Here is a 13,144-nt window from a genome sequence, read left to right as displayed (position 1 = left end):
GTTACAGGCAGACAACTCTGTTGGTTTACATCATGTCATTTGTAGGCATGGTGGTTTTCACGTTTACTCTGGACCTAGGCCATATCTGGGTGGTCTTTGTGACAGCTGGTGTGCTGGGGTAAGTTTGCTTCTCCTCTCACACCCAGGGTGAATTTTCTATTCTTCGAAGGAGTTTCCCTCTCAAGGCATTTGGAAGCTGCCTCTGACATGGAGATGAAGATGCCTCTTCTTTCTCTCTCCAGTGAAGAGTAAGAAAGTACCACAAACAATGGAAAGTGAGAACTCTGGGATATGCATAGCAGCCAACATATCCTTTCATGTCTCTGCTGACCATGAACATCTTGCATTGCAGAGCATGGTGGAATGAAATGCTCTGGGCAACAGCTGCTGGTGGGGTAGGGTGCTGTGCTGTTGTTGACCTGGCTTCCCAATGTGGAGGTTGCTGACAGTAAAGAGGCGAGGCATCTGGGAGGTTGGTGCAGTACAGGTGCTGCCGCACAGCCAATCAGACACTTCTGCTGCTGTGTCTGCACTGCACTGACTTCCCTGCAGCCTCACTCCCTCCCCTCTTGGTTACCAGCAGTAACTAATAGGAAGCAAGGTAAGCTATGCCATCCTGCTCTGCACCACCAGCTGCTCCTGGCCATGGGGAAGCAAATAGGGTTATGCCTTTGAGACTGAAGTGGGGTTTGGAGAAGCACCCTCATTTTGAAACTGCATGGCCCAAACGTTGCAGCTGCTGATGCTTTCCTCCCCACCAATCTTTCTTGGCAGTTTCTTCATGACTGGGTACCTACCACTGGGCTTTGAATTTGCGGCAGAACTGACATACCCAGAATCGGAAGGGACGTCATCGGGCCTCCTTAATGTAGCTGCACAGGTGAGTGCGTGCTCCGAAAATATAGCAGGTAAACAGACTCACTTCTTAGCTTGGCATTGCTGTTGCACTGGAATTCTGTTGATGAATCCAGCTCTTCAAGGTGGTATCATAGAATTGTAGAGCTGGAACTCTGAGTTGGGACTCTAAACACTTTCCAATGCAGGAATCTCAATACATGATCTCCCATCCAGTTTGAAACCATACTGGACCCTGCTTAGCTTTGCCAGTGTGCTAGGCGTAGCGGTGTGACCAGACTGTGCTGCAGTAGCTTTCTTCAGTTTCTTCTTTGTAACTCTTTTTTGATCTGGTTTCAGATATTTGGAATAATTTTCACCATTAGCCAAGCACAGATCTTTGAACATTTTGGAACTCAAGCAGGAAACCTCTTCCTCTGCAGCTTCCTGTTTGTCGGCACTGTTATAACTGGTAACTACACTGTCCAATCATTGTCAAACCTTTTTCAGGTCCTGCTTCCTACAACTCTTGTATTGCTTCCCCAGCTTAAAGTACTGACGTTTAGGGTAGGGCTGTAATGTTGAATCACTTTGATTAGTTATTTTTAACCCAGGGATGGCATATCTGTCAAATTTGGTTCTTCCAGTTATTTTCTCTTTCAGTCTTAAACTCAGTTCTCCACACTTCTGCAGCATTTCGTTATTATTATTATTTTTTAATCCTCAAGATAATTCATCAGCGTCTTAAAAAATAGAGGATGGTTTCTTAGCCAAAAGGCTGAGATGTCTTTGAGTGAAAATTTCTCCTAACAAACACATTTTTTTTGTATGCAGTTTTGACTCACATACACAATTTTCCAAGTAAAATAGCTGTGTTTCAGTTTGCATGTACGTTCAAGAAGTGAGCATTAGGTACCTTTCTCATTAAAATGCAAAGAAAACCCTCTTTCTCCAATAGCCCTATTTATGCCAACCCAGTTGTTTTGTGTTCTTCCATGCTGCTGTTTTAATAATTGAATTAATATCCTGTTGTGTTTTTATTGTGTTATTGTGCTTTTAATCTGGAAGCTGCCTTGGGGACCTGTTTTGGTAGCTAAGAAGTGGAGTAGATTTAAGAAGTGGACTAGATGTTCTAAGATTTAAAAATAATTTATTTTCCACCATGGAGAGGACAGACCCTGTTCCCTACTTCAGTTGTGCTTTCTGAGTCGTAAGCCATGTTCTTCATGTCTCCCTGCCTTGAGCTCCATTGCTCTGTGAAGAGCTGCTTATGGTCAACATACAGTGACTTCCTGACTCTGTTTTCTCTTCCTCCAATGCTCCAGCTTTCATCAAAGCAGATCTCCGGAGACAGCAGGCCAACCTGCGCGATGAACAGACTGTGAGTAAATCATCTATTTATGCTGGTAGCTTATGGCCGTTCCCACCTGTGAGTCTCCTTTGCTATTATCGTGATGAATAACTGTGCCAGCTTGAGGGAGTATCGCTGATGCCTCAGCTGTGCCAGGTTTGGGTTGTTAACGGTTGAACGCTGTTGGATTCTCCTCCAGGAGAAAGTGTGGCATGTGCCTGGGACCAGCTGCGAGTACTGAGAGAGACATGCTGGAAACCTCTGTGTTTGAGGGCATACATCTGGTGCACTAGCCAGACCAGTGTTAGGCTCTTTGTAACCTTAAGTAAATGCAAATACAGCAGCTTAAAGAAAGGTGAAAGATTATGGGTAATGGACTTCACTTCTGCACACTGAACCTACTCTCCTCCCTGCCCACTATGTGCCCCCCAAAAATGTGCCCCAGAGGGTTCCCCAAACCCAGTGAGTGTTAGCAGACCCTCCAGAGCAGATTGGGAGGGATTACGGAGGCTCCAGCAGGGAGCTGCTCTGGCTGATCTTAGATTCATTTAGGACTAGGGAACCTGTAACATTCCAGATGTTGCTGGACTGCAACTCCCAGCATCCCTGATAATTCTGAGAACATTCTGTTTCTGAGAACATAATAAGAGCCCCTTGGGGATTAGATGGGCTTATGCAATCCATGGGACAGTGCAACAAGATAGAGGGTGGGTGTGATGGTGCTCACAGTGTAAAGGTGTCACTGGGCACACTGTCTGATGAGTGGGCGATCCTGCCTTTCAGCTGAGAAATGGGCTGCTGATCCCTTCCAGCTCTAAGAGTCTGTGCCTGTAAGTTGACCCTTGTGCACAGGAACCAGATGGGCATTTCTGCTTTTCCTCCAAAGTTTTCCTTGCTACTTTTGTTGTCTATATTCTGACTATTTGATTTTTGTATCTGGCATATATCTTTGGCAAAGTTTTGTAGCAGACGCACAGTAGTACAGGTGACTCTCAACTTACCCTGGGGTTACATTCTGGGGATAGTGAGTAAAGCCAAGAACACACATGGTCAAAACACATCGGGTTCAAAGGCGGGTGGGATCGCCAAAGTTTTTCCCCTCCTTTCTTCCCTCTTTTTATTTTTATTTTTTGCCAGGTGTGTAAATGCACGGAAGTTGCAAGTTGCCTGTACTCAATACTTCAAAACAGACATATTTAGTAAAACCTGGGCCATCAATGTGTTTTAACTCTTCATCAGAAGACAGTTCTTGAAAAGGCAAACAAAACTAACAAATTTCAAATAACTCCCTAATGCTTAAGCTCCCTGCATTCGATACAGTGACAGTTATGTGATTCTTCTGTGTAAAGCCAAATATTGAAATATTTAGTTTATGTAGCGAACTGTTTTTCTGACAGGGTACCTGTGCTCTAGACATCTGCGTGGCAGGCAAGAATTCAGCAACTGAACCTTTTCCTGGGATACAGGATAGGAAAGACTTGCCTGTAATGCAGTTGTTAAAAGGGACAGACTCTCTACCAGGGGGGAAAAAGGCAATTCTAGCTCTGAATTAGGTCATGCTGAATTGGGTAAATGAAGGATTCTCTTCTGCAATATATAATGAAGATTCTGGTCTTGGATTCTGATTTATGGAGTTACAAATAGGACTAAGCCAAAAGAGAGGAGTTTCCTTTAATTCACATTGTTATCCTGATTTTTGTTTTTCTTTGGAGGGTCTCTAAGAAATGTGTCATCACTTACCAAGAGAAGGAGTGACTGCAACAGTAGTGGGGGGAAATTTACTTTCCAAATATTGCTGAATTACAGCTCCCATCAGCCCCAGCAAACATGTCCAATGACCAGTGATGATGGGAATGGTAGTTCAGCAACATCTGGAGGGCCAAAGGTATAGCATGCGTTGCTTGGCAGCAGCCCAGGCAGCAATGTTATCAATGTTCCTCTCTCTGTGGCACCCGCTCAGGCTATTGATGTGTTCCTTTGCCCAGGGTAATGTGGAAAGGTAATGTGATGTGGAAAGCATTGTTTTCACTTTGAATTCATTTATTCTTTCATTTATTATTTCTTTCCAAAGAGAGCCCAGGGTGGCTAACAATAATAAAATGACCTACAAACAATGTAAACACTAACACATTTCAGAATTCGCTTTGTTTACTTTCCAGTGATGTTCTGATAGTACCAAATTTGATTAATGACACAGCATTGTAGCACCATCATGTTTGCTGCATGATCCCTGATTGCTAGGGATAACGTTGTAAAAGAGGAGGAAAAACATGGTGCTGAAGGAACGACAGAGAGGTGGAGCACAGTGGTTCTGAGAAGAATCACAAGCATAAGTGAGAAATGCACAATTGGTTTCATTTTATTTTAAGGGGGGACACATTGCTTCACATGAATATATAACTTTCAGACCCCAAAATGCTAATGCGAACATTTGGAGCCTCCTTAGTTAAAGTGAAACAACTTGGCAGAAGAGAAGTAAGCTAAAATAAATGAATTTATTTAACATTGAGACTACATAATTCTTCAGGGATTAGGTTAATCAGAGCTCCTGCTGCCTTGGAATGAGTACAGGGCTTATAAAGCTGAACATTCTGTGGAATTTTTAGTGATCAAAAGTCTCACTTGCTTTCAGTTCTGCAGAGTTTCACCAGCTTATTCCATCACGATTCCCTGTCTGTCTGTGCCTCCTGTTTTTGTTTTTAATTCTGCCTCTCTTTGGGATTGTGACATATGGCTGTTGTTACAGAGACTCCAGGGCAGTAACTGTCAGATAATGAATTATGGACATTGTACCTTAATCCCATCATTTCCCACCCCTGATCAGTAATTCTCAGACTAAGGTAGGAGAATCATACTAACCTGCTTATACAACTCTTTCTGTGAGATGGCACTGGCACCAAACCAATGGCATGTTGCAGGGCCAAAATGTGTAGAGAAAGGGCTTGGTGTGGGGAAAAGCACACTCACTGGAGCCAGCATGCTGGATTCGGCTTATGACGCAAATTTGATCACCCACCAACCAATTGTCAAAGGGAATGTTAAGTCCTCCAGTTAGAACAGCCACTGGATTGGTGCCTTTTTTGTGTAAAATAACTATTGCAATTCTCAAAGCACTTTGCTTTGCAATGTTAATTCTACGCTTTTTCCTGAAGAGACCTTCATGTTGCTGCTAAGTACATGCTTGAATATGCTTCATCTGACTATCTATCTTTTCTTAAACCTTACCTTCCCCTTGTTGAAAATGTGTGCTCACATATTTATTGCTCACCATTCTCAAGTTTGTTGGTGAAGAGGCAATCACTGGATGCAGTAACGCATTTCTTAATGCTGGGCTGAATTCTGAAGCAGTCAAAACAAGAATGGGTAAAAACATGGTGGGGAGGGGGCTGGCTGCAAGAAAGTGCTAGATTTACAATTATTTAAGAATTCTATCCATGGCATTTGAGGGGGTTATATATATGTGCAAGCTCACTGTAGAGTAGGGAGCAATCAATATGTGAACATTGATGCATCTTTCAAGGTGCCATTCATGTGCAAAGGACATCCTGAGATGAAAACATGCTGCACTACCACAACTTTCAGCGTTGCTGCTTGCAAAATGTAGCATGTTTACATACCGGCTGTCTTAAGCCATTATTGTGCCTGATCCATTACTTGCAGGATGGAATGATGTTTTGATTGTTTCAAAGACTCTGAAATCCTTCAGGTATATTGCTGACTTAATACACAGGCACCATACCTGACATTAGTAATGGTAAATCAGGACCAAACAAGATGCAAGATCGGAAATGTATGAATGCATTTCTGCTTATAGTTCCCCATCTCCCAATTGGTATCCAGCATTTGGGGCTTTTCCCAGGCCACATCACCTCATTGGCTACACCCCTCACTGGACCTATTCTGCACCATCTCCAGTTCTTCTGCTTGGCTGGCATACCTTCAGCTGTAACAAGGCTTCTTGCTTACCTGGAGGGAGGAGTTGTATGTACAGAAACCTCTTAACATTTGTGTGGCTGGAGTGTGGCCTACTATAGGAAGATAAGAGTTGCCTTCCCAACCTCTTTCATGTGCCCCCTGGAAGGTTGTCGAAGAGAGCAGAGCCGGCCCAGCAATGAGGCAGGGTGAAGCGTCTCAGGTGGTGGTGGAAGCGCAAAAGGATAGCTTTCTGTTTCACAGGCCATCTTCCACCATGTCCCAGGTTACTATCAACAATAAGTACAGCCCTCCTGTTGGCCTTCTTCCTTGGGGTGCCTGGCTTCTGTGCTGTTAGCTTTGGCACGCTTAAGTCCCGGACTCCTGGAGCCTTTCTGTGGAGAAACGTGGCGAAGTATACCTAGAATGCCTCTATGCCCTCTATGAGTCTAGTCAATGGTACTCATGAAGAGCCTGAAGATGGTGTAGGAGTAAGAGCTAAGGTCTTCTTTGTATGGCAGGCCCGCACTTAAAGGCCTAGTTATCCCCGGATGTTTTCTGGAGTTCTCTCTGAGGCTTTTTATATCCTCCAGGTTTCCCCAACCTTCATTCAGGCTGAGGCCCTGCAGCTGGACTCCTTCCCTCCCACCAGGCAGATGAATGACAGGGCCCTCCCTGCTGCTTCTAGCACAGATGGCGCCTTTAGGCAATGTTTCCTCAGTACCAAATGGCTTTAAATCCATACCAAGTAATCATTGGGACAATTGCACTATGAGCCAGGCTTTTGAGATGCATTATAAATATACCAGTGTGTTAGCATTTTGAGGCTTGGACCTGGGCATTAACACCTAGGAGCAGGTTCTTAGCTGGTGGCTATTTATCTATTTATAGCTATAAATGGCTATTTATCTGCCATTTATAGCTATAAATGGCTATTTATCTGCCATTTTGTGCAGTATATTCTGGCACAGCTGACCAGTTCCACCAGCATGTGATAAAGGAATGCAAAGATCTGTAGGCCCTGACTTGTGAGGCAGATGGGGATTTTTGCTTTACTTCTGCTCAGCTAAGCATGGTCTGTTCTAATCTTTGCAACAGACTGTGCACAATTGTTTAGTGTCTTTTTTGGGGGGTGGGGAGAAGAGGGCAGGTTGGGAAAGTCTGATGTAGATCACCGGATTAGGGTTGCCATATTCTGGCGATCAACACCCCCCTCCCCACGATTTGGGCACCCTGCCACCCCACATCTCCCTCGCTTCCCTGCTGCTAACCCCTTTACTATTTGTACCCCACACATCTTACTGGGCTGCCCCAGCCACTCTGGGCAGCTTCCAACATATATAAAAACATATAAAAACATAAGAAACATTTAAAAAACCCACTTCCCTATATAGGATTGCCTTCAGATGGCTCAGGGGTTGGACAACGCTATACCCTCTAATATTTATCCAATGAAAATAGGGACATTTCAGGATCAAATCAGAAACCAGGACGGCTTCTCTAAATCAGGGACGTCCCTGGGAAATAGGGACACTTGAGGGTCTGTGAACCTTATTGTACCTCAGTTCTAACAGCGTTCACTGGCTTGCTATTGGAAACTTGTACGACTGAGCCATAATTATTGTTTGGTGAAAACAGAGAGGCAGCCTTGCATACATAACCATTCTCTCCACGAAAGGATCAGTAACCTTCAGCGAATGGCTGGTCTAGTTGTCATTTATTTGCCTCTCCAGGCAACTGCAAATATTCACCTGTCCCAGAAGAATGTAAAGGCTTGTGGCATTTTGAAAGACTCCACTCTTTGTGGATAGGTTTATCCCACACAGAGACACTGCTGTCTCCTATGTGGCATCTATTTCCTGAAGATTAACTATGGAAGGCAAGTTGATCACAGGTAGCAAGCACGTCTGACTTTGCTCTCTGCCAAGTCCTGATGAATGATCTACCTCCATCATTCTCTGTTCTGTGGGATCTGGGTCAACAGTACTCTTAGAGCACAACAGACTCATTCCTTCTCCCCGGGAAATCTTGGAATTTCACTCTTTGGCGAAGGCAGTGGGGAGAATCTAACAGGGGTAGCCAATGTGGTGTCTTCCAAATGCTTTTTGGATTCCAACTCCTATCACTGCTAGCCGGTGACAGTGGTGGCTGGCACAACATCTGGAGGACATCACATTGCCTTACCATGCTCCTCTAACAAAGAATTGCCACAGTTCCAAGGATTCTTTGGGCCATGACAGTTAAATAGTTTCCATATATTTCTACCCACTTTGTATGTGCATATGCCCTTACTGTTATGAATGGATAACTTCATTAGGCACCAGCAAGCTTCCTTGTGGAGAGGTGCCAGACCCTTTTTAATGTGTGGAATTGATGAGGCAGATGGTGTGCGTGGTCAGGAGACAGAAACAAGGCAAGAGTTTGTAGCTTGTAATTGGCTAAATTTCCTGCACCACTTCCTTCTCTGCAGATCCCTCCAGGATTTTAAAATACTTGTTACATGAATAAGAAGTATTAGCTCCTGCAGCGTGGATACAGATACGACTCGAAGGGCATTCCTGGTGCGACTGTATCATTGCAGCCTTCACAAACCTGATGCCCTCCAGCTGTTCTGGACTACAATTCCCATCAGCCCCTGCCTTCTCAGATGGGGAACATTGTACCTGGGATTGTGCTGTTTTGATTAAGGCAATGACTTGACTTAGAAATAGCATCACAACATGGTAGTGCTGAAGGGCAATTCTGGGGATTGATACTCCCATCACTCTGGAAAGCAGAGTTCTCCCAAGCACTATTCTTCCCTATGAAATTCACCTTTCATAGCTAAGGGTGAATTCTTTCTTCTAAACTTTGCTTTGTTACCTTTTTTGAGCAGCAGTAAGGATTAGGGACGCGGGTGGCGCTGTGGGCCTCAGCGCCTAGGGCTTGCCGATCGAAAGGTCGGCGGTTCGAATCCCCGCGGCGGGGTGCGCTCCCACTGCTCGGTCCCAGCGCCTGCCAACCTAGCAGTTCGAAAGCACCCCCGGGGGCAAGTAGATAAATAGGTACCGCTTACCAGCGGGAAGGTAAACGGCGTTCCGTGTGCTGCGCTGGCTCGCCAGATGCAGCTTTGTCACGCTGGCCACGTGACCCGGAAGTGTCTCCGGACAGCGCTGGCCCCCGGCCTATAGATGTGAGATGGGCGCACAAACCCCAGAGTCTGTCAAGACTGGCCCGCTCGGGCAGGGGTACCTTTACCTTTACCTTTTAAGGATTAGGCACTGTTGGTAAGAGAAAATGGAATGTACGTGTCCTTCTTTGGGATCTTTCCTTTCCTCTCAAGATATTTGGACCCAAAGCAAGAGCCGCAATGCTTCTCAGGAGCATATATTCATAGAATCATGGAATTGTAGCAATGCAGGAACATGCAGCTGTCCCAAACAGGGATCGAACCTGCAACCTTGGTGTGGTAATAGGTTCCTGCTGTCTGATGCCTTTGAGCACCCCCTAACTGTGCCCCTTCTCTCTCTCTCTCTGACTTTCAGAAGACATTGGGAAAAGTGCCTCAAACCAGCACTGTGCCGCTGTATGAGGAATCAAAATTCTAATGGTGGGAGATTGAGGACCAGCTGGCGCCACCACCAACCTCCATTCTCGTCTTTGACATCTGTACCTCCCACTACACTTGGTGTAGCCCAGCATCTGAGGACAATCTAGGAAGCTGCTGCTGGAAAGGAATGCACAGGACTTGAGTCACCCTCACCTGAGCCAGCTCCTCAGTCCTGGTGGCGTGTCCTGGTGCCCTTTCTCCCAAGGGACCAAAGGCAGCAGTTGCTCAGCGGAAGATGGCTTGTCTTGGCCACTGCAGCCAAATCACTGAATCCAGCGTTTCTTCCACTGCATGGATTGAGAGCAACCATTTGTTAATCCTGTTATGTGTCCAGCAGACCTACTGAATGGGATATGAAATGGATCCAGAGGAAGATCCTTGCTCCTCAGGGAGAACAAGAAAGCACTTGCTCTGTGAGCAGCCCAAACTGAAGCACAACTCATGATTTGCCACAGGGGAAAGACCTCACCGGGAAGCTTTCTCCCCTTCAAAACTTCCTGTTGGTAGACTATATTTTAGTAAATCAAGCCCCGAGAAGATTCTTTTTTAAGTAACGGACGGTAGTTTTGAAATGAGAATGCTCTCTTATTACCCAAATTATGGCAATACTCCAGAAATGTTATGGGGAAAATAGTTTTTAAAGAATATTTGTAAAGGACAGCCTGTCATAGGTTGCTTCCACACTACAGCTTTTTAGTATTATTTGAGATACTGCTTTTCCACAAACTGACTGGAAGCAGCAATAAAACAGAGGTTCCAAATAGACCTCTGTAACATTTATTCACAAGAAAGTCCTATTCAATGAAGAGCCCCTACAATGTTAATTAAAAGTTGACTCTTCCTGGAGGGAGGGGTGCATAAATTTAATTACTGGTTTCCTTGTATCATTTTATTCTTCTATAATTAAATAACACTGTTTTCAAAGAAAGAGAAAAAAACGATGTAAGGAAAGCAGTAACTAAAGCCCCTGAACATAAGCTAACCAAAAAGTATAATGTATCACTAATTGTCCCAGCAGTGCTGGACAAGAAGCAATTAAACTTTGAGGAAACTTTAATCAAAGGCGTAGGAAGTCTTAAAAGCTTTGATAATGTTTTGCCAGCACACACAGGACAAGCAGTAACTGCAATTGCATTTTATTGCAAGAGGCAGGAAAAATGTCATAAAACAGGTCTGGAAAAAACACAGGACGACAACACAGGAAACACTGGAAATGCAACAATTTGGCAACAAATTGCCAAATTTGTTAAGGATGGCAGTTTCAGAGAAACGGGCCAGTGTTGGAAGCAATCACAGTATGCAGTGGCTAGCTTTGTGGTTTATGGAAATTATTTAAACCATATATATTTCATGGAAATTCACCTTTGATCAGGGGACGAAAAGTGCCGTTTAATTTATGGACAGAACATGAACCTTGTGTATTTTGAAATGGTTATAAGTTGAACCATATAGAAATCCCCCACCCACCCCATGCATACCACGATCATCTGAGACAGAGAAGTGCCATTTCCAAATTAGAGTGCAGTTTCCCTTCATTTTGAAGGCATCAAGTTCTACCGAATACCTGTACAACTCTTAGTTTCAGATCGTGTTGTATAGTATCTGTTGCCAATGTATTGGGAATTTGGGCTTGGTTTATGAGCTCTTTGACTAGGATGTGTCATGCTATTATTTGGAAAGCACTGTGTAACTATAAAAAATGTAATTTTGTGGACATTAGCTACATAGTGCTACCTCAAATACTGTTCTAAAACCAATGAGCATTTGATGGTTTTAGAACAAATGCACAACACTCTGCTCCCCGCCCCCATAGCACTTCTAAATTGGACAAGTATCCTTATAATTTAATCTCATTCACAACAAGGCCCCCAAACTCATCTGAGAGAGCCAAGGCAGTCCCAGGTTGAAATCTCTGCTTGGTCATGAAGCCTAATTCATGACCTTGGGTCCTCCATTCTCTGTTAAGTCCAATCTACCTCTCAGGGTTGTTGTTGTGAGGATAAAACAGGGAAGAGCATATCATGGAGTTCCTTGAAGGGTTGGATACCAATAAAATAAATGCAATGAAACTGATCTACTCACCCTCCTCTGTATCTCTGGGATCTCAGGGATTGTCCACAACTTTGTTTTTCCTCTTTCCACTGAATGGTACTAAACTTGTAGCTTGATGGAGGTAAGTTGTATCTGCTAACTTCTTTGTTTGAGGTCTAGCTATTCATATCCAGGCAATGTATGGCCATTCTTCATAGAAACAGGGGAAGTTAGCATTGAGGCTTTCACATTAATTGGATGTAAGGAACCATAGATCCAACACCTGGCTTTGTATTATCCTCATTCAGGCCTGCCTACACACTCTCTTTGCATATACTGCTTCCATTTCCTTATCCAGGGAAATCTGTCTAGTGCTATAGCCTATCTGAAGAGGTAGGTTCCGGGACTGGCAGGTTCTTACACATGCAGCATTTTTATTTTTTTTTATGGTGAAGCGTTAACTCGCCCAGCCCATGCAAACCCTGCCCCCCATGCTGCTCTTATCTTTTCTGGCTTATTGGCCAACAACCCAAAAGTGACCCATGAAGCTAATTCACTTGATTGCTTTGCTCATCACTTTTTGCAAGCTCGGGTGAATGTTAGAAGCAAATTGGTGAATGTTAGAAGCAAATTGCAAGAAAGTCACTAGTGCACCCGTTTTCGAATAAATCTGTGGTGAAACAAGGTCAGAAAGGCAGTAGATAAATCTGTATCTCTGAATGGTCTGTGGTAGATTGGAATGGATTTCCAACTCCCTATTGTTGATAGTAGCACCAAAATCTCTCCCCCACCCCCACCTTCCGCAGTTATACTGGGTAACTTTCTGGGTAACCAGAAGTGGATTTTTAGCTCTTTTTCAGTTCTGTCACTCAAAACAAACTGAACTTAATTCTAAGGGTATGTCACTAGAGGAACACTGAGGTCAGAGGGAAATGAAATGTAAAAAAACAATCTAATGTGTTGAAACTTGAACTTATGTAAATAATTACAGTGATTATTCACAGAACAGTATCGATGGTAACACAAAGATGCTGGTATTGGTCAGGTAATTAGCACTTGAAATTAGCGGGCTAAAAACCCACTGACTTGCTTCAAGCCACACAAGTGATAAATGTTAACAACTTGCAAAATTACAATTAATTGGTTTCACGCTGGAGTCTTCCTTCAACATTTGTTTACAAATGATCCTTTAAGGCCAGTAACGGTGTCTGAGATGTTAAAATATTCACTGAACGGTTTCAGATTACTGCCCTTTCTATCGCCATTATTGTGTCTATTATTTTGGGTGTTGGGAGAAAGTAACATGGGGAGGTGCTCCTCTGTGAGTGGGTGCTTTGGGTTCAGAGTCTCTTAAATAACTAGTGCTCTGGCACTGTCTGGGAATGCCTGTGCTAGTCTTTTAAGTTCAAACAGTTAGGATACAGCAA

The 13,144-nt window shown here is 44.0% G+C and overlaps 1 protein-coding gene across 2 annotated transcripts in view; it reads left to right on the top strand.

Annotated features, from left to right (window-relative positions):
* Nucleotides 1-11,759, top strand: part of FLVCR2 (FLVCR choline and putative heme transporter 2) — a 47,444-nt gene extending 35,685 nt beyond the window's left edge. The window contains exons 6-11 of one of the 2 annotated variants that reach the window (XM_082233439.1): nucleotides 8-118; nucleotides 775-880; nucleotides 1,195-1,306; nucleotides 2,160-2,215; nucleotides 4,932-5,025; nucleotides 9,622-11,759. In XM_082233439.1, the coding sequence (XP_082089565.1) occupies nucleotides 8-118; nucleotides 775-880; nucleotides 1,195-1,306; nucleotides 2,160-2,215; nucleotides 4,932-5,012 (466 nt within the window). In that variant the 3' untranslated portion in view covers nucleotides 5,013-5,025; nucleotides 9,622-11,759. The remainder of the gene's footprint in view (nucleotides 1-7; nucleotides 119-774; nucleotides 881-1,194; nucleotides 1,307-2,159; nucleotides 2,216-4,931; nucleotides 5,026-9,621) is intronic. The other variant, XM_082233440.1, reaches the window with a different exon arrangement.
* The last annotated feature ends 1,385 nt before the right edge of the window (nucleotides 11,760-13,144 follow it).

The sequence above is a fragment of the Podarcis vaucheri genome (assembly GCF_965113315.1).
Source record: "Podarcis vaucheri genome assembly, chromosome: 1".
In the NCBI taxonomy this organism is placed as follows: Eukaryota; Metazoa; Chordata; class Lepidosauria; order Squamata; family Lacertidae; genus Podarcis; species Podarcis vaucheri.
The sequence above is the reverse complement of the archived record's forward strand: the minus strand, read 5'-3'. Positions and strand labels throughout refer to the sequence as shown.